The 21,536-nt window shown below is 46.9% G+C and overlaps 1 protein-coding gene across 3 annotated transcripts in view; it reads left to right on the top strand.

Moving 5' to 3' along the window:
- LOC120064304 (histone-lysine N-methyltransferase SETD5-like) overlaps positions 1 to 21,536 on the top strand; it is a 50,717-nt gene that overhangs the window by 27,288 nt on the left and 1,893 nt on the right. Inside the window, exons 3-22 of one of the 3 annotated variants that reach the window (XM_039014801.1) lie at positions 1,980 to 2,082; positions 2,576 to 2,820; positions 4,620 to 4,678; positions 7,834 to 8,021; positions 8,561 to 8,599; positions 10,640 to 11,097; positions 11,365 to 11,482; positions 12,631 to 12,740; positions 12,881 to 13,220; positions 13,398 to 13,481; positions 13,580 to 13,729; positions 13,839 to 14,201; positions 14,489 to 14,746; positions 14,962 to 15,085; positions 16,937 to 17,217; positions 17,437 to 17,493; positions 17,638 to 18,144; positions 20,290 to 20,588; positions 20,968 to 21,095; positions 21,416 to 21,504. In XM_039014801.1, coding sequence (XP_038870729.1) covers positions 1,980 to 2,082; positions 2,576 to 2,820; positions 4,620 to 4,678; positions 7,834 to 8,021; positions 8,561 to 8,599; positions 10,640 to 11,097; positions 11,365 to 11,482; positions 12,631 to 12,740; positions 12,881 to 13,220; positions 13,398 to 13,481; positions 13,580 to 13,729; positions 13,839 to 14,201; positions 14,489 to 14,746; positions 14,962 to 15,085; positions 16,937 to 17,217; positions 17,437 to 17,493; positions 17,638 to 18,144; positions 20,290 to 20,588; positions 20,968 to 21,095; positions 21,416 to 21,504 — 4,000 coding nt within the window. Of the gene's footprint in view, positions 1 to 1,979; positions 2,083 to 2,545; positions 2,821 to 4,619; positions 4,679 to 7,833; positions 8,022 to 8,560; positions 8,600 to 10,639; positions 11,098 to 11,364; positions 11,483 to 12,630; positions 12,741 to 12,880; positions 13,221 to 13,397; positions 13,482 to 13,579; positions 13,730 to 13,838; positions 14,202 to 14,488; positions 14,747 to 14,961; positions 15,086 to 16,936; positions 17,218 to 17,436; positions 17,494 to 17,637; positions 18,145 to 20,289; positions 20,589 to 20,967; positions 21,096 to 21,415; positions 21,505 to 21,536 lie in introns of all 3 variants that reach the window. The other 2 variants (XM_039014793.1, XM_039014784.1) reach the window with 2 other exon arrangements.

Raw genomic sequence — 21,536 nt, 5'->3', positions numbered from 1 at the left:
TACGTGTACCAGGACTGTTAGTAGTTGGGTAAAAAGACAAGGTTCTCTTCTCCCCTCCCACCAAGACCTCTGCTAAAGGGCAACGGGGGAGTTGCATAACACGCATCATGGCCGCTGACATTCCATTTCCTGAATTGTCATCGTTCACCCAGACTTCCCTTGGCTGTTGAGGATGGTTTGGGCTGTGGTGCCATCTAGTGTACAGAACAGGTCTAGGAGATATCACCTTAGAGTTGTCTACAAGTAAAGCAGGTTAATGCAGGAACCCCCCCAAGATGGTAGTATTCATCAAGACAAACTATACCAAAACGTTTTGTGACGATAAGTGACAACGGGCATGTCTTATTGGCTAATTTAGGTTGTCTTTATTTTTTTTCTGTTTTCAGTCTGTTGTGTTATGAATATGACCAAGCTTAGCTGCTTAGTAGTTGAAAAATGGCTTTCCCTGTAGTTTTGTTTACTCTTTCTAGATACGATATTTCATTCTATATTTCCTAACTTTTCCCTATATCTGGATCTCGTTCTATCTTTAACTCCTACATTTCTCCAACTTTTGTTTTACACTTTTTTACGGGTTAGACACACAGAGATCTGACCTCTGGTAGGTACTTAGCACCTTTGCCCAGAGTGTCGGCAGTTTACTTTGTTGTTCACACAGAACAGTTTTGCCGCCTCTTTGCTTCATTGAAATACTCCAGGCCACAAGGTGGCAGTAGCTTGTTTGGCTTGTGCATGCTGGAGCTAATGTAAGCTAACTAGCAAGCTGCTCTGTTACTTATTTACTTGAAACGAAAGTCTACGGAAGGGAAACTATCCTTGTGTTTCTTGGCTATTTACACTGAACAAAAATATAAAACGCAACATGCAACAATTTCAACGATTTTATTGAATTACAGTTCATATAAAGAAATCAGCCAATTGAAATAAACTCATTAGGCCCTAATCTATGGATTTCACATGACTGGGCAGGGTGCAGCCATGGGTGGACCTGGGAGGGCATAGGCCCACCCACGGGGGTGCCAGGCTCAGCCAATCAGGAATTCGTTTTCCCCCACAAGGGCTGTATTACAGACAGAAATACTCCTCAGTTTCATCAGCTCTCTGGGTGGCTGGTCTCAGATGATCCGGCAGGTAAAGAAGCCGGATGTGGAGGTCTTGGACTGGTGGGGTTGCATGTGGTCTGCGGTTGTGAGGCCAGTTGGACGTACTGCCAAATTCTCTAAAACGATGTTGGTGGCTTATGGTAGAGAAATTAACATTCAATTCTCTGGCAACAGCTCTGGTGGACATTCCTGCAATCAGCATGCCAATTGCACGTTCCCTCAACTTGAAACTGTGGCATTGTTTTGTGTGACAACTGCACATTTTAGTTTGGCCTTATTGTCCCCAGCACGCGGTGCACCTGTGTAATGATCATGCTGTTTAATCAGCTTGATATGCCACACCTGTCAGGTGGATGGATTATCTTGGCAAAGGAGAAATACTCAGTAACAGGGATGTCAACAAATGTGTGCTCAACATTTGAGAGAAATATGCTTTTTGTGCGTATGGAACATTTCTGGGATCTTTTTATTTCAGCTCATGAAACACGGGACCAACACTTTACATGTTGTTTTATATTTGTATTCAGTATAGATAACTAGTGTAGTTAGCAACATTATAATTAAATCACAATGGATTTGTTTTTTGAATGAAGCAGCTGCCTGTCTTTCGAGAGACGATGGAGTAGCTAGCGGTGTTGTGCTAAATGGCGACGCTTGCAAGCGAACTGACACTGGCAGTATGTGGGATAATGGAGAGTGAATTAAATTATTTATTGGTAACGCATTTAGTTCATCTTTGTTCTTGCAAGAGGAGGAACAGCCTCCAACTGTGCTAAGTACCTATCAGCAGTCAGATTTCCCGATGTGTCTGTACCATTACTCTTTTACTGTCCATGTTTCCACTGCTTACGGTTTCATTCTCTCTCCCTCTTTCAGCCCTGAGTCAGTGGAAGCAAGCCCTGCCGTGAATGAGAAAAACTACCCCAACCACAGCTGTGTGAGTGCACAGAGTCATGGGTATCGGGGACTACCATATACTGTGAGTACACAGCTCTTTTCTTCCTTTGTCACAATGTGGCCAATTTTATAGGCCAGTCTCTCTCATATCTGACGATATCAACATTCCGATCAAGTACCTTTTTGTAAGATGTCCCTTATGGACTTTTCATCAGTACACTAAATTAATGTGTCGGCCTAAGCGCGCGTAAGGCCAGTACTGTTGCAAGTGTAGTCTTACATCCGAGTGGAAGGAGAGTCCCGCACGACATGCTAAGTCTCAAGTATCTAGAAAAACGTAGCAAAATAAAGTCGGCGCAAGGCTTCAATGCTATGGATCGCTAATGCTGATTAACACGTTCGCAGCGCCCTCGTGCGTTTTTAGCTAACATGCTATATTGTCACGTACCATTTTGTTTACCCTCATTTTCATTCGTCTTCCATTTTCCGTTTCCCCCTTCCTCTTTTTTTTTTTTTTTTTGTACCTGAACACCCATTGTTTGAAGATGCAACAGTCTTCCGTTGTGTGTTGTCAGGATCACAACTATGGCGCGCCCCCTCCCCCCACCCCACCCGCCTCCCCGCTCTCCCAAACCATCATCCCCCGCATGGAGCTCAACGGCGTGGCACGCGGCCCTACCTCCCGCTACCATGACAACGGCCGCCAGGAGGAGAACTCTGCTGACAGCGACAGCTCGTCGGAGGAAGAAGGGGCCGTGGCCAGCTGGTGCCACTGCAGCCTGACTCAGGATGGCTTCCTCATAAAGTGCGAGAGCTGCAGGTGAGAGCTGGCGGCAGCCATTTTGAGTTAAGGTTCTGAATACATGGTACACTCTGTGGGATGTCGTGTATGTGTGTGTACATCTAAACTCAGTTTTTCACAATTCCTGACATTTAATCAGAGTAAACATTTCCTGTCTTAGGTCAGTTAGGATCACCACTTTATTTTAAGAATGTGAAATGTCAGCATAATAGTAGAGAATGATTTATTTCAACTTTTATTTCTTTCATCACATTCCCAGTGGGTAAGAAGTTTACATACACTCAATTAGTATTTGGTAGCATTGCCTTTACATTGTTCAACTTGGGTCAGCGTTTCGGGTAGCCTTCCACAAGCTTCCCACAATAAGTTGGGTGAATTTTGGCCCATTCCCCCTGACAGAGCTGGTGTAACTGAGTCAGGTTTGTAGGCCTCCTTGCTCGCACACGCTTTTTCAGTTCTGCATTTAAATGTTCTAAAGGATTGAGGTCAGGGCTTTGCGATGGACACTCCAATATCTTGACTTTGTTGTCATTAAGCCATTTTGCCACAACTTTGGAAGTATGCTTGGGGTCATTGTACATTTGGAAGACCCATTTGCGACCAAGCTCTAACTTCCTGACTGATGTCTAGAGATGTTGCTTCAATGTATCCACATAATTTTCCTACCTCATGATGCCATCTATTTTATGAAGTGCACCAGTCCATCCTGCAGCAAAGCACCCCCAGAACATGATCCTGCCACCCCCGTGCTTCACGGTTGGGATGGTGTTCTTCGGCTTGCAAGCGGCCCCCTTTTTCCTCCAAATATAACGATGGTCATTATGGCCAAACAGTTCTATTTTTGTTTCATCAGACCAGAGGACATTTCTCCAAAAAGTACAATCTTTGTCCCCATGTGCAAACCGTAGTCTGGATTTTTTTTTTTTGCGGTTTTGGAGCAGTGGTTTCTTCCTAGCTGAGCAGCCTTTCAGGTTATCTCAGTATAGGACTCGTTTTACTGTGGATATAGATACTTTTGTACCGGTTTCCTCCAGCATCTTCACAAGGTCCTTTGCTGTTCTGGGATTGATTTGCATTTTTCACACCCAAGTACGTTCATCTCTAGGAGACAGAACGCATCTCCTTTCTGAGTGGTATGACGGCTGCGTGGTCCCATAGTGTTTATACTTGCGTACTATTGTTTGTACAGATAAACGTGGTGCCTTCAGGCGTTTGGAAATTGCTCCCAAGGATGAACCAGACTTGTTGTTGTTTTTCTGAGGTCTTGGCTGATTTCTTTTGATTTTTCCCTAATGTCAAGCAAAGAGGCACTGAGTTTGAAGGTAGGCCTTGAAATACATCCACAGGTACACCTCCAATTGACTCAAATTATGTCAATTACCCTATCAGAAGCTTCTAAAGCCATGCCATAATTTTCTGCAATTTTCCAAACTGTTTAAAGGCACAGTCAACTTACTGTATGTAAACTTCTGACCCACTGGAATTGTGATACAGTGAAATAATCTGTCTGTAAACAATTGTTGGGAAAATTACTTGTGTCATGCACAAAGTAGATGTTCTAACCGACTTGCCAAAACTATAGTTCGTTAACAAGAAATTTGTGTAGTGGTTGAAACACTTAGGTTGGAGTCATTAAAACTCGTTTATGTAAACGTCTGACTTCAACTGTGTGTGTATCTATCTACGTTAATGGTGGGTCACCACTTCTATTTGTCTTAGATTAATACAGACATAGTATGTATATATATATCACCTTGCTAAAGGCCTATAAGATCTGCAATTTCCTGATTGTAATGTTCTTATTTCTGTGATTTCAGGGGGCTAGACAGGAGGAAAGGACTGGATGGCCAACGCCGGAAACAAGAAAATGTATCAGGTATGGTGAATGACAGACTACATAACCTACATCTCAATGTGCGTATTCCAAGTATGGAAAACGCATACAGCCACCACATTAATGCACTGGCGTTACGTATATACATGGTGCCACTTGGCCTCAACTAAACCACGTAAACTCCATGGGCCAGTTTTCCTGGACACTGATTAAGTTTAGGGCTTTTCACACACAGTTCATAGCTATAGTTCGAATCCGACTTTGATTTTATCTGTTACTTTTTGCATTTGGTCAGGTTGGTTTCACATTGCCAAATGTTAAACAACCATGTGTTCATACGAGCCATTTGTTTATTGGAGAAAATGGTCATGTTAAATCCATCAATGATTATCAAGAAGCATAACTTGTCTCCCAAACTTCATAAACTCAGCAAAAAAAGAAAAGTCCCTTTTTCAGGACCCTGTCTTTCAAAGATAATTAGTAAAAATCCAAATAACTTCACAGATCTTCATTGTAAAGGGTTTAAACACTGTTTCCCATGCTTGTTCAATGAACCATAAACAATTAATGAACATGCACCTGTGGAACGGTCGTTAAGACACTAACAGCTTACAGACGGTAAACAATTAAGGTCACAGTTATGAAAACTTAGGACACTAAAGAGGCCTTTCTATACACTCTGAAAAACACCAAATGAAAGATGCCCAGGGTCCCTGCTCATCTGCGTGAATGTGCCTTAGGCATGCTGCAAGGAGGTATGAGAACTGCAGATGTGGCCAGGGCAATAAATTGCAATGTCCGTACTGTGAGACGCCTAAGACAGCGCTACAGGGAGACAGGATGGACAGCTGATCGTCCTCGCAGTGGCAGACCACGTGTAACAACACCTGCACAGGATCGGTACATCCGAACATCACACCTGGAGGGACAGGTACAGGATGGCAACAACAACTGCCCGAGTTACACCAGGAATGCACAATCCCTCCATCAGTGCTCAGACTGTCCGCAATAGGCTGAGAGAGGCTACCTGAGGGCTTGTAGGCCTGTTGTAAGGCAGGTTCTCACCAGACATCACCGGCAACAATGTCGCCTATGGGCACAAACCCACCATCGCTGGACCAGACAGGACTGGCAAAAAGTGCTCTTCACTGACGAGTTGCGGTTTTGTCTCACCAGGGGTGATGGTTGGATTCGCGGTTTATTGTCAAAGGAATGAGCGTTTAACCGAGGCCTGTACTCTGGAGCGGGATCGATTTGGAGGTGGAGGGTCCGTCATGGTCTGGGGCGGTGTGTCACAGCATCATCGGACTGAGCTTGTTGTCATTGCAGGCAATCTCAACGCTGTGCGTTACCGGGAAGACATCCTCCTCCTTCATGTGGTACCCTTCCTGCAGGCTCATCCTGACATGACCCTCCAGCATGACAATGCCACCAGCCATACTGCTCGTTCTGTGTGTGATTTCCTGCAAGACAGGAATGTCAGTGTTCTGCCATGGCCAGAGAAGAGCCCGGATCTCAATCCCATTGAGCAAGTCTGGGACCTGTTGGATCGGAGCGTGAGGGCTAGGGCCGAGTGGGGTAACATCTCACAGTAAGAACTGGCAAATCTGGTGCAGTCCATGAGGAGGAGATGCACTGCAGTACTTAATGCAGCTGGTGGCCACACCAGATTCTCACTGTTACTTTTGGTTTTGACCCCCCCCCCCTTTGTTCAGGGACACATTATTCCATTTCTGTTAGTCACATGTCTGTGGAACTTGTTCAGTTTGTCTTGTTATGCTCATACAAATATTTACACGTTCATTTTGCTGAAAATAAACGCCTTTGACAGTGAGAGGACGCTTCTTTTTTTGCTGAGTTAATACTTTCGCTTTGGTCATCCAATAAAATGCGTGAGGAAACCGCGCAATATCCACTCTAACTGTGACAACGGCCGCCAGAGGAGAAGAGTATACTACAGTGCCTAGTGAAAGTCGACACACCCCTTGCACAGTCTTCACATTTTGCTGCCTTAAAATTAAATCTAAAAATTGATTGCATTGGATTTTGTTCCTTCACATCTGAACGACCTACTCCACATATTCAAAGTGAAAGTTTGGTTGCGTATGTCTTCACACCCCAGTGTTAATACTTGGTGGAAGCATCTTTGGCAGAGTTTACAGCTGTGAATCATTTTGAATAGTATTCTACCAACTTTGCACAACTCTTAGGGCAACATATGTCCATTTGTTTTGGTCAAAATGTCTCATGCTCAGTAAATTTGGTTGGGAATCATTGATGGGCAGCAATATTTAAACCTTGGCTCTGATTGTCAAACAAATTTAAGTCCGGAAAGAGGCTAGACCACTCATGAACACGCAAGACCTCTTGAAGAGCCATTCTGGTGTGTCTTTGGCATAAAGATCTGTGTAAATTTCTTGCTGATAAAACTCTATCCCAGGGTTAGGTTTTCAGAAGACTGAGGCAGGTTTTCATTTAACTTTTTACGTGAGCTTTGCTCCTTTGTCAGGATCAAAAGACATATGAAACTCCCCAGTCCCTGCCAATGACAATCATAACATGATGCTGCCACCTCATTACTTGAAAATACTATGTAATCCCTTTTTAGATGTTATATTCAGGCCGCAAAATGTGAAGACTGTGCAAGGGGTGTGTAGAATTTCACTACCTGCTCAGTAGCCTACAGTATAGCCCCCTTCTCCATTAATCTGCATGGGATGCGCTCATAAATGTGATATTACTCACCGTATGTTAAGGCACTGCATGCATTTGATCAAATTATCGCAGTCAAACAACCAATAATACTGAATGAACCTCTGGTTCTTTTACTGTGTTTGGTCCGGACTGCATGATCACCTGCATCGAACCACACCACAGTACAAATGGAATCGTACCGAGATCGCACTTTTTGAGCGAACCACGGTGTGTTTAGTGCGCTCCCTAGTGCGGATAGTGTTCACACCAGTCCAAACGAACTGAACTAAGGGAGAAAACGCGCCAGAGTTCGGAAAAACTATCCAAACCAATTTGGTGTGAAAGCACCCTTAGGCCTGGTCTAAAAAGTTCAATGCAGAATCTCTATTTAAATAGCATCTTAGTCCGGGAAACCAACCCTAAGTCTTTACTGTTGGCGTGCCCAGGTGGAAACTAACTTTGCCAAGTACCTGTGAATGCTCAAGTCTCTCTTGCGCTTCTAGTGGGCGATAGCAGCGCCACGGAGAGTGGCGACGAGGAAGTGTCGCCCGCCACGGTGTCCTACACAGCAACGCAGCACACGCCCACCAGCATCACGCTCACAGTCAACCGCGTCAAGCGGAACAAGTCCAAGAAGAGGAAGAAGAGCACAGAGAAGGCCCGCGGAGTGCCCAAGGGCAAGAAAATAAAGGTAGGAACTTTGGCGCAAGAGCACAGTCCTCAAAAGAGCACAGTTAGCATAGAGTCCTAAGTGTGTGTGAAATGCGAGACATGCCAGGCAAGAGTGCCAAATTATGTGCTAGCGGAAGGTGCCAGCCACCATGTGGGCTAAATGCAGGCGGTAGCGACGGCAAGAGTATCCTTGCTAAAGACACCAATAGTATGGGGAAAATGGCCAAGTGTGCCAATTGCCACACAAGCAAAGTGTGAAAAGGGGCTGAGGGAGCAAATGCAAAACCCACAGCTAGGACGAGGACCAAGATGGTAAAGTAACTTGTTTTAACTTGCTCTTAAGGCTGAATATGCCAATGCAACTTCTCTCTTGGCCTCGAGGTATACGTCTTTTTCTAGTAGCATAAACTTATTTTTGCTACATTATTTAGCTGAATCTTGACCAGTAGACTCTCTGAAACGTTGCCTAAACGTTGTGAGTAGGATTCCCTCTGAATGTTGTCTAAACGCTGTGAGTAGACTCTGAAATGTTGTGTAAATGAGTGTCTGTCTTTACAGGCCTTCAGAGAGGGTTCTAGAAAGTCCATGAGGATGAAGGTAAGATGAATTCCTTCCAGAGGATATTTTGTTTAGTTATACAGTTACCAGTCAACGGTCACTCAATGGAACCATGATGCTAACAGTGGCACTGATGATTTCTTCATCCCATTAGCTACTGCTGTGAAGTTCATTTATATACAGTATCCGTCAAAAGTTTGAACACATCTACTCATTAAATGTTTTTTTCCCCCACCCCCACATTGTAGAATAATAGTGACGACATCAAAACTATGAAATAACACATATGGAATCATGTAGTAAGCAAAAAAGTGTTAATCAAATCCAAATATATTTGATATTCTTCGAAGTAGCCTCCCTTTGCCTTGATGACAGCTTTGCTCACCCTTGGCATTCTCTCAACCAGCTTCACCTGGAATGCTTTTCCAACAGTCTTGAAAGAGTTCCCACATATGCTGAGCACTTGTTGGCTGCTTTTCCTTCACTCTGCGGTCCGACTCATCCCAAACCATCTCAATTTGGTTGAGGTCGGGCGATTTGTGGAAGCCAGGTCATCTGATGCAGCACTCCATCTCCCTCCTTGGTCAAATAGCCCTTACACAGCCTGGAGGTGTGTTTTTTTGTCATTGTCCTGTTGAAAAACAAATGATAGTCCCACCAAGCGCAAATCAGATGGGATGGCGTATCGCTGCAGAATGCTGTGGTAGCCGTTCTGTTTAAGTGTGCCTTGAATTCTAAATAAATCACTGACAGTGTCAACAGCAAAGCACCATCACACCTCCTCCATGCTTCACAGTGGGATCCACACATGCAATGAAAATCTGTTCACCTACTCTGCGTCTCACAAAGACACGGCGGGTGGAACCAAAAATCTCAAATTTGGACTAATCAGACCAATGGACAGATTTCCACCGGTCTAATGTCCATTGCTCGTGTTTCTTGGCCCAAGCAAGTCTCTTCTTATTGGTGTCCTTTACTAGTGGTTTCTTTGCAGCAATTTGACCATGAAGGCCTGATTTCACGTAATCTCTTTTGAACAGTTGATGTTGATGTGTCTGTTACTTGAACTCTGAAGCGTTTATTTGGGCTGCAATTTCTGAGGCTGGTAACTCTAATGAACATATCCTCTGCAGCAGAGGTAACTCTGGGTCTTCCTTTCCTGTGGTGGTCCTCATGAGAGCCAGTTTCATCATTGCGCTTGATGGTTTTTGTGACTGCACTTGAAGGAACTTTCAAAGTCCTTCAAATTTTCCAGATTGACTGACCTTCATGTCTTAAAGTAATGATGGACTGTTGTTTCTCTTTGCTTATTTGAGCTCTTCCTGCCATAATATGGACTTGGTCTTTTAGTGCATCTTCTGTATACCACCCTTGAATTCTAAATAAGGCACACCTTGTCACAACACAATTGATTGGCTCAAATGCATTAAGGAGGAAAGAAATTCCACAAATTAACTTTTAACAAGGCACACCTGTTAATTTAATTAATTCCAGGTGACTACCTCATGATGCTGGTTGAAAGAATGCCAAGAGTACAAAGCTGTCATCAATGCAAAGGGTGGCTACTTTGAAGAATCTCAAATATAAAATATATTTTGATTTGTTTGACACTTTTTTTTTGGGTTACTACATATTCCATATGTGTTACTTCATAGTTCTGATGTCTTCACTATTATTCTACAATGTAGAAAATGCAAAAAAATAAAGAAACCCTTGTATGAGTAGGTGTTTCCAAACTTTTGACTGGTACTGTATATCGATGTATAGATAAACTTCACAGCAGTAGCTAATGGGATGAAGAAATCAGTGCCACTGTTAGCTTCAGGGTTCCATTGAGTGACGTGTTCCTTTGAGCATAACACAAATACACCCATTTTATTATCATATGTTAAGTTGATATAGAGCACAGTGCACCACCCACCCATGGTAACCCATTCATCTAAGGGGAAGAAACACGTGTTGTACCCCTGACATGGTCATTTATGAAAGGTTTTAGAAGGGAGGTTAATACAATAAAAATAAGTGTATTTTCAACACGACACGGCTCTGAAGTAAAAACGTTCCCCTCCCCTCCCCCAGAACTCCACTACGGAGGCCAGCGCAGTGGACGAGACCACAGCGGAGGGCTGGGAGAGCCGCATCCGCCAGTGGACGGACCAGTACGAGGAGGCCACGGCCAACCAGTACAGTGCTGACGTCCAGACACTGCTCCAGCTGCACCGCTCCGCCACCGTTACTGTTGCTGCCGAGGGCGTGGTAATGGGCGATACAACGCCAGCGGCAACGACGACCTCACCGGCCCAGGTCAACGCCTCGGCCAATGCCATGGACACAATTAACCGAACGGAGCTGGCGTGCAACAACACGGTGCTTGGCTCTCAGATGCAGTTACAACTGGGGCGGGTGACACGTGTGCAGAAGCACCGGAAGATCCTGCGTGCGTCAAGGGATCTAGAGCCAGACACCCTGATCATCGAGTACCGGGGCAAGGTCATGCTCAAACAGCAGTTTGAGGTCAACGGACACTTCTTCAAAAAGTATGCATTTGTTCATTACACTTCTCCATATGGTTGCAGAATTCCCTAAACCTTTCCCAAACTTCCATGCTTTTTCAAGCAGGCCCAATAAAAATGTGGCATTTAAATTGTGGCATCCAACTAATTTGTAAGATGTCGAATCTGACATTTTTAAGGTGGAATATTTTGGTTTTCATATGCTGCTCCATTGCATGGTTTTTAAGAAGGAAATTGAGGATGTATTATTATGAAAAAAATACAAATTGACATGATTTTGACTTCTTCTAGGCCCTACCCTTTCGTGCTGTTCTACTCCAAGTTCAACGATGTGGAGATGTGCGTGGACGCGCGGACATTTGGGAATGACGCACGCTTCATCCGGAGGTCCTGCACACCCAGCGCAGAGGTCAGCCATCTTGGTTGTTTGTTATTTTTTCTTCAAGAAAGGCATTGGGTGCATCTCAATAGTTTACACTTACTCCCTCCTCTCCTTAGTTCACTTTACTCATTTGAAATGTCAGACCAGGTGAATTTAGCTCTCACCTTTCCTGGGCTCTTACATCAGCATAGATGAAGGAAAAGAGATAGGGAGAGGAGGAGGTGTACGCCTATTGAGACGCACCCTTCTGGAGCAGGAGTCTCCAACAGGTCGATCAAACAATTCTGAAAGTAGGCCTAAATGCAATTTTCCATGTGTTCCATCGCAAACTTTCATAAACCAATCTCACAAGTATCAGACACCGCAAGCTACTATCTAATCAACGCAACACTGACATTATCCCACCCCTGGTTAGCCACCCATTGGCTTAAAAAGCCAAACCTAAAACAATATCTGCCAATTAATTTCCAGAAAAGTTGCCCCTGTTTGTCTGGTGCTTTCCCCAAAACCTTCTCAATGAAGTGTTAACTGCATTGTAGGCTTACCTGGTAGAAGTATATCATGAGTATCTATTGTTATTTGCGAACTTTGCCTTGAAATGAGCAGCAGCAGTACAGAGCCATCACTAGACCGGCACATTAGACGGCACTTTCCTCACTCGCTAGATGTGCAATTAAAGGGGAATTACACTTAATCAATTTGGTCGTTTTCTTCCAGACCTAAACAAAAAAATTGTCTTCTGATATGATTTAACCATTGACTCGGAACATCCAATTTTGTTGTTCCTCTATGAACAATTGTCATTTTGAGAGTGAAATACTAAAATCTAAAACCAGGAAAAATACAAGTGAGTAAAACACAATTTTATAATACATCACAGATTTGAAAGTGCCCCCTTAGTTTTTCATTAACCATTATTTTACCAGGTATATTGATAGAAAACAGGGCACTGCTTTCTCTTGTACAGTAAGGACCCGGGGAAGAGTTGCAGGGGAGAGGAGAAGAGAAGAATGTGACTATTTGAAAGCTAGGAAAAAATGAGTAGCTTGTGACATGTTTCATTTATTTATTTTTACGTTGCTCTCATGCTGGAAAAGGTTGGAGACCCCTGTTCTAGGGGGGAAGTGGGTACAGTCCTAGCCAAGCTAAAAGATAATGTCTTCTGTCCCCTCCAGGTTCGGCATATGATCGCCGATGGCATGATCCACCTCTGTATCTACGCCGTCACGCAAATCATCAAGGACGCCGAGGTCACCATCGGCTTTGACTACGAGTTCAATAGCTGGTCAGTGTCAATCAAGTATATCTGTAAAGCCTTTTTCATATCAGCACAATGTACGGTTTTGCTCTTCTCTATCTCGACCCTAAAGTATCAGATCTGGGTTTTAGAAAAGCACTCGAAAAATAATTTTATTGTTATTGCAGTAACTACAAGGTGGACTGTGCCTGCTACAAGGGCAACCAGCAGAACTGCCCTGTGCTGAAGCACAACCTGAGCCCGCGCGAAACCCTGCTCTGCCACGCCACAGGGTCGTTGCCCCCGCCCTCCCAACCCCCGGCACCCACGGGGGCCGAGACGCGGCGGCGGAAGGCCCAGCGGAGAGAGATGGAGGGGCCAGGTGGCGGCAAGGGACCATTCGGGATGTCAGATGACAGTAACCAGCCGCCCGAGGAGAGTGGCGAGGTCCGGGAGACGCTGCAGGGCAACGTCAGCCTGGGCAACGTCAGCCTGGGCAACGTCAGCCTGGGCAACAGTGACACAGAGGTGTGTGTTTGTCTTGGTGCAAAGACGTATGTGTGTACGTATAGAGACGGGGTGGGTGGGTTGTAGAGGATTTTACAACTCATGTGGTGCTTTCCTACAGAGACACACAGGGGTGTGTGCACTGTGTAATGAAAATGAATGCGCCATTTCGCAATCACAAAGTAATGTGTGTTACAGGAGGGACTCCTAGATGGGGTGAAGTTGGAGGAAGGAGAGGAGGAAGAGCTGAACGAGAACGGAGTCCTCATCTCCAGTAGACCGGTATGTGCCACATAATTCCTGTGGCACCAACCAACCCACTGTCACTATCAAATCATAGTGTAAGTCTGCAGTTCGTAACCCACTCTCTCTGTCTGTAGAAGAGGACGCCCAGCGCAGGGGGCATAGACGAGTTTAAACAGGAGGGCCTGGAGCCTGTAGAGGGGAGCGGAGGGAACCCCACGGGGGTTAACGCCGCGGCCCACCAAGCAGGGGTGGGGATAAGCACCCGCCGTGCCACCTACGTCACCGTGAGTCAGACTTTCATCCCCCTTACCGCCACATTCTCTCTTTGAACTTTGTGACCAATTTTCCAATTTCAATATTGCCCCCCCACCCTAACAGAATCTCTCTCTCCAGGAACCCTCCTTAGCAGCTGACACAGACAAGGCCCTGGTGTGTACTGCACCCCTCCTGGCCCCTCTCGCGGCGCCCCCCAAGCCTCCCCCGGCCCGCTCCTCCAAGCCACGGCCCAAGAGCCGCATCTCACGCTACCGCTCCAGCTCATCACAGCGAGCCCGCCGCCAGCGGCAGGCCCTGGCCCTGCAGCAGGCGGCCCTGGAGCAGGCGGTGGTGGCCGAGGGGCAGGAGGGTCCCCTGGGGGGACCCGGGACAGAGCTGAGGCTGGGGGACGGAGCATTGGGAGCTGGGCAACTCCTTGACGGAGAAGGCCTGAGTGCTCTGAACAAGGGCAACCTTCGCAACCTGCCTAAGACTAAGAAGGTGAGCGGGATGGGGCTGACTTCCAACCACCATCTAGTTTTGTATTTAATCGTTATAATTTCTTAAACATTTAATGAACCAGGACAACTCTGTAGAGTTTTTTTTGTGTTTGTATTACAACATTTATAGTCCCAATATACACACATGTAGAATTTGGCACTGAAAAGTCTCTTCCACAATTAGTTAAAAATAATTCCCAAATTTCTCGCTAAAAAGTCCCTTTTAGAATTTGGCGGTAACGAGTCTTCCAGAATTTGTTTGCAAATAATGATCTCCCCCTCCCCCAGTATCTGGTGACGGAGTGGCTGAATGACAAAGTGCTGGACAAGGTAGTCCAGCAGGAGGCGCCCACAGTGGAACGGCAACTGCGCATCACCACCGACCCCACGGTGCTGGCGACTACGCTCAACATGCTGCCGGGGCTTGCGGCCTCGCCGCTCATCTGCACAGCGCCCAAACACTACGTGCGCTTCGGCTCGCCTTTCAACCCTGAGCGCCGGCGCCGGCCCGTCAGTGTGGACGCCACCTACGGCTCCTTCAAGAAGGTAACGGTGGAGGGAGTTGTGGAAGTTGTTGGGGTCAATGGGGGAATAAGGGGTACATGGATAATGTGATGTGTAGTGGGTGCTTGAGAAGGACAGAACTGTTAGAAGTGGATGCATCCCAAGTGTGCACTTGTCCACTACCCTTCATAGGTTTGAAGGATATTCAGTGTTCCGGTATTTTGTCTGATGCCTGTTTGTATCTCCCCTATGTGCAGAGATGGATCCAACAAGCCCAGGATGAGAGCGGGCTCTGCTCGGGAGGCCTGGAGGACGGCACCGAGTCCACCTCCTCCCACCAAAGTAACAGCAGCAGCTCCACCCCCAACCCTTTCAAAGCCGGTATCTACAAACTTCTTTTTTTTGTCTGTTTACTAACAAGTCTAGTAGGATTTGTAATCTAAACTCAGCAAAAAAAGAAAAGTCCCTTTTTCAGGACCCTGTCTTTCAAAGATAATTCGTAAAAATCCAAATAACTTCACAGATCTTCATTGTAAAGGGTTTAAACACTGTTTCCCATGCTTGTTCAATGAACCATAAACAATTAATGAACATGCACCTGTGGAACGGGTGTTACGACACTAACAGCTTACAGACGGTAGGCAATTAAGGTCACAGTTATGAAAACTTAGGACACTAAAGAGGCCTTTCTTCTGACTCTGAAGAACACCAGAAGAAAGATGCTCAGGGTCCCTGCTCATCTGCGTGAATGTGCCTTAGGCATGCTGCAAGGAGGCATGAGGACTGCAGATGTGGCCAGGGCAATAAATTGATATGTCCGTACTGTGAGACGCATAAGACAGCGCTACAGGGAGACAGGACGGACAGCTGATCGTCCTCTGTGGCAGACCACGTGTAACAACACCTGCACAGGATCGGGTACAGGATGGCAACAAGAACTGCCCGAGTTACACCAGGAACGCACAATCCCTCCATCAGTGCTCAGACTGTCCGCAATAGGCTGAGAGAGGCTACCTGAGGGCTTGTAGGCCTGTTGTAAGGCAGGTCCTCACCAGACATCACCCACCGTCGCTGGACCAGACAGGACTAGCAAAAAGTGCTCTTCACTGACGAGTCGTGGTTTTGTCTCACTAGGGGTGATGGTCGGATTCGCGTTTATCGTTGAAGGAATGAGCGTTACACCGAGGCCTGTACTCTGGAGCGGGATCGATGTGGAGGGTCATGGTCTGGGGCGGTGTGTCACAGCATCATCGGACTGAGCTTGTTGTCATTGCAGGCAATCTCAACACTGTGCGTTACAGGGAAGACATCCTCCTCCTTCATGTGGTACCCTTCCTGCATGCTCATCCTGACATGACCTTCCAGAATGACAATGCCACCAGCCATACTGCTCGTTCTGTGCGTGATTTCCTGCAAGACAGGAATGTCAGTGTTCTGCCATGGCCAGCGACGAGCCCGGATCTCAATCCCATTGAGCAAGTCTGGGACATGTTGGATCGGAGTGTGAGGGCAAGGGTCGTTCCCCCCAGAAATGTCTGGGAACTTGCAGGTGCCTTGGTGGAAGAGTGGGGGTAACATCTCACCGCAAGAACTGGCAAATCTAGTGCAGTCCATGAGGAGGAGATGCACTGCAGTACCTAATGCAGCTGGTGGCCACACCAGATACTGACTGTTACTTTTGACCCCCCCCCCTTTGTTCAGGGACACATTATTCTGTTTCTGTTAGTCACATGTCTGTGGAACTTGTTCAGTTTGTCTCAGTTGTTGAATCTTATGTTCATACAAATATTTACACATGTTAAGTTTCTTTTTTTTGCTGAGTTTAGTACAGACCTGGTTTATACTATTCCAAGTCTTTCAAATACGTTGAGCATTTTCAAGGTGGACGATGTTTGCACTTTTGGGACTTTTTATTTTTCTGTTCAATTGCAAGAGGTCAGCCAAGCACAGCTGCAGCATTTGAAAGGTTTCTAATAGTTGAAATCGTTTTTGGAACCCGGGTCCGGTATAACAGTCTTGCTGTTGACGAGCACACTTACTCAGACGTGCCAATATTTAGCCTTGGCTATTATTAGTCTGGTATTGTTTTACTTTATCCTAATTAGTCAACCATGTACATAATTTTAAGTGAACTTAACCCCAAACAAAGATCTTTTTCATCGGTGTGCGCTGACACCTGTCACAGCAGATCGTCTGACGCTATTGCTTTTCTTTCCGTTTAAAAAAAAAAAGAACTGGCGGCGCCCCCCAAGAAGCGGCGGTCCATATATGGCCCGGAGGTGGAGGCAGCGCCGCCTCTGCCCGGCTCAGAAGAACACGGTCTGCTGCTGCGGCCCCTGTCGCCTATCACTCCCCCGCTGCCGTCGGACCAACCCCTGCCCAGCCCCGCCTCCTACGCCGCGCTGCTGGGTTGCTACGGCGACGAGGAGCGCCGGCTGTCCAACGGCATGGCTGGCTACTCGCCACTGCCCTCGCTGCCAACCAGCCGCTGCAACACGCCACTGCAGTTTGAGGTACGTTGGAAGGAGGCGGATAAACACACACAGGACATACAGAAATACACTCACAAACATGCGCGCACACACACAGGACATACTGAGCGTGTGTCAGTGGGGTACCAGAACATATGACATTTCTGCGTACAACGCTACAGTGCATAGACATAGTTGTTCTCACTGTGCTATCGATCTGTTTCTAATGGTATTTCATGTGTCTCTCTTCTACCCATCCAGAACATATCATCTCCAGAGGCCTCTCCTGTGCACAGGCCAGAGTCCATCTCTCCGGAGGTAGGCATTCACCCCACAGACCCAGAGTAACTGTGAGAGCACTGGAGACGGGGCTAAATGGGTTAGCTTTAGTGTCACCGGATAGGGAACCTTTGTCACAGGTTTCGTAACCCTGTTTCCCTCTTCTTCCTCTTCCACCTGTAGCCGTGTCTGCAACCGGACGTTGACACCCCGCGTTGCGCACTGCAGTTCCCCAACCTGTCCTCGGGCCTCGATGGCCCTGTGCCCGCCATGTCAGACGACTTCTCTCTCCTCTTGGCAACGGGGCCTCCTCCCCCCGACACGCAGGGGCCGCTGGCCTCAATGGTGGGCGGGGCAGGCCTTCTCACTCCCCTGGCGCCAGGCACCTTGTCCGAGTCGGCCCAGCAGGCCAGAGAGCAGAGCTTCAGGACTGAGTTCAACCTCATCTATACCTGCTCCCCGCTCAACGCCAACCTGGGCAACCCCGCCACCACCGACAGGCGCCTCAGCCAATCGGAGGGCAGCTTCTCCCCGGCCGAGTCCTTCTACAGCACCGTGAGTGGCCAAGGGCCTCTGGCGGAGGCAGGGCCTGGCTCTCTGTCGCCCTACGGCGAGCAGCACTATGGCGGGGGCTACCCAGACAGCGGCACCCCTCCCCACCACACCAGTAACCCACCGCAGAAAAAGAAGGCAAGTCCAACTCGCTCAACGTCTTCCTGCTTTTGTTTTTTTTCCCCCCAAAGAAATTGTACTGTTTAACAAAGATATTTGTGTTTTAAATGAAACTCCCAAATGGCGGTATGCTAGGTAGATCATGTCTGTAGTGGTAGTATGGAAGAAGTGCCTACATGCTTATTGGTATAATGTCCAAATTTGAGGGTGAAAGAGTCATTTTGAGTTTGGTAGGGTATGTGGAAACTGAATGTCTACTCGGACATTGTAGTCTTTCCTTGCTTTGTGTTTTCCATTCACTTTGTGTCAAATAGATCAAGTGGGCTCAGTGATTCCACGCCGAGATAACTAAATCAAAATAGACGTGGGGTAACAATTGTCATACATGTCTTTAGAAACCAACAATGCCGTACTTCTAGAATGATTTACACATTTTCTCTCTCTCTATGTGTATTCTGTCTTTCCTACTGCAGCTAGCCCAACAGGTTTTGTGTTCTGTCGACCCTCTCCTCACCCTCCCACTCCCCCCTATGCTCCTCCTGAAACCTTTGCCAAGTCTTTCTTCCACTGTTTCTACCAAGGCAGAGGGCCAACCTGCAAACCGTTAGTCTGCTGACAGGACAGCCAGGTTACCAGGCTATAGCAGTAAGACGTGAATACAAGACAGTACACAATATGGTGAATATTTCCATACCATTTAGAAGTGTGCATGTAAATATTGTTTGGCATCCGCATACACAGCCCTGCCCCAAACTCCCCTTTTCCAAAAGAAACCTACATGAATATGACCTATTATATCAAAACATCTCTGTATCAGAAACATGGTCACCCCGTCGTCTCGGAGCGCCGTGCTACGAGCCCGATGCTTCATGGTGTCGTCTTCAGGCTGCCGAGGTTGGGCTAGGCCCTGTTGGCGTCGGCTTCACTGGCCATTCGTCTATGGTCCATCTCATCCATAGTTCTGTCCCTCTGTGCCCGCATCCCGTTTCACCAGCCTCGATCCATACCAACAGTATGGCCAATGCCCATCTAAGAACCATACTAGTACCCCTTCAAGAGGCACCCCTAAGGGCCCAAGGACAATCAGAAGGTCCATAAAAGTAGTCTTTGGAGCCCGAGAAGCTGTTCTAAGGGCCCAAGCAGAATCAAAAGGCCCTAACAAGTACAGTAGTCCTCGGGTCCGAAGACCCTACTGTGTGGCGATTCTTCAAGTCCTGAGGGTCTAGGTGAGGCCTCCTGGTAGCCCTGATATCGGACTGTCCATTCAGCCAGCCTTCATCTCTCTCATCCTCCCCCCCGTCCCCTCCTTGAGTCTCCTGCCTGTTTCATGACGACCTTCTGCCGGGCTGTTCTCATTTGTCTCTTGAGTGTGGGTGTATGTACCGTACGCGAGTGCTCTGTGGTTCTGTTTTTGTCGTCCCCCCCCTCCCCCCTTTTTCTGTTTTGTTTATTACCTCGCAGTGGTTGCTTTGTGTTGTGATGTTTCATTTGAAAATGATAAGTTGCCTGTGCTGATGTTTCAATTTTGGCCCGTTACTAACTATCCACAAAGAACAAAGGCTTCAAAAGTCAAAACAGAATGGTGGTGTGTGACAAAACCCATTTTAGAAAACGATAGCTTCCTGATTCTGGTAATAACATTGATGCCAGTATCAATACTCTGATACAAAAAGCCATTTTCTTTGCCATTCAGCAGGGTTTTGTCCCGACACTGTAGGCAGAGCGTGATAAAGCTACCCAGGATTGCTTCGTTGTTTGTCTGTTATTGTCAAAAGTCAACTCGTTCCAATTGTCAGCCAAGGTATTGTATTTTTGCCCCTCTGTATCCACGTCAGATAACCACAGCAACCGAGGATGTTGACCCACCATAGAACTGCCAGGATGGTAGAAGTAGTAGATCGGTGACCTGTGGTTGCTCTTCCGTTCAGGGTTTGGTAACATTTTGGATGTTTGGTCAGTCCGTTGATAACGTCTAAGCGAACGTGCGTTCAAGGTAAGTCGTCTTAACAGTTGAGTTGATGCATGACGCCCTGACCATACTGTACTGGTGAGTAATCACTGGTGTCGCAATGCAACCAGTGGTAGTGTGTGTGTGTGTGTGTCATGGGACTAAGGCTGTACATATGACTGACTAGGGATGGTTCTTTTCCCTCGGTGACTCAGGTGTCTCTGCTGGAGTACCGTAAGAGAAAGCAGGGGAGCAGCAGGGACCCAGAGCCCGGGGGTAGCTCCCTGGACACCCGCTCCAGCTGTGCCAGCGCCAAGTCCCCCGGAGGCCTCCGTTCCTTCCACCTGCAGCCCCCAGCCTCCCCCCACAGCTCCTTCTCCTCCCCCACCCACTCCTCCATCCCCCAGATAGAGGAGGTGAGCCCCCCAGATAACCACCACAACGTCACCACCTCCCACGCCCCTGGACCGTCAACACCGCAACAGTCCAGGGCTCAGGAAGGCACCAGCCACTGGTAAGACTAGACACTGGCACCACATCCTCTCACAGCACTTTGTTCCCTGTCACTTAGCATTCACTTGTCTTGCTGGTGTGCAGTTGAATTAAAGGGTAACTACACTCAAAAATAAAAATTTATTTTGTTTTTTTCCCCAGACCTCAAAAGTGGTCTCCTGATGTGGTTTAAGCATTGTTGTGGACTTGGAACATCCAATTTGTTTGTTCTCCTATTAAATTTTTTTTTTAAACTGAGTTTAGGAAAAAACTACCACGGATTCGGCAAAAAACAAATATATTGTACAGATTTTATAGAGTCCTACATAAGCCCCTTGTGTGTGTGTCTGTGTGACTGAACATACTGTACATGACGGTGTTGGTGTTTTGCTTTGGTCCAGGATGGTGCCCACGACAGTTGAGCGGCTGAGGGAGGGCCAGGGTGTCTTAGAGCGGGTACTGAGGGGCTCCCTCAAGATGGACCGTGTGCTGAAGAGAACGGACTGCTCGGCTACAGACAAGGACCCTGGTACTGCACTCGTTTTCACTACCCGTTTTTCTAGTATTCACATGAATGAAGTAGTAGGAAATTCAGACCAGACGTCCTCCCGTCCAAATTTTAGACTAGACTAAAGCATAGACCTCTAGTCTGAAATATAGAGGCGTGTTTAGGCTGGTTTATCTTGGTTTTTCTCGTCTTAAGTTTTTGTCTGAAATGTAGCTACAGTATCTAGCCTAGTCTGGAACAACATTTGCCAAATTCATTTCAGATTCCGAGGTTTCGGGGAATGGGCACGCATGTACCATCTGTTCTCCTGTTAAGCTTGTGTCCTGTTATGTTTATCCCAGATGCAGACCGGTATGAGATCCAGACGGTACCCCTGGCCTCTCCCATGAAAAGCCCACAGAGATACAGCCCGTCTGTCTACACACACCAGGTATGGTGTCCCTTGTCATTTGCGAGAGTTGA

This window comes from Salvelinus namaycush, chromosome 2, assembly GCF_016432855.1.
Source record: "Salvelinus namaycush isolate Seneca chromosome 2, SaNama_1.0, whole genome shotgun sequence".
NCBI lineage: Eukaryota > Metazoa > Chordata > Actinopteri > Salmoniformes > Salmonidae > Salvelinus > Salvelinus namaycush.
The sequence above is the reverse complement of the archived record's forward strand: the minus strand, read 5'-3'. Positions and strand labels throughout refer to the sequence as shown.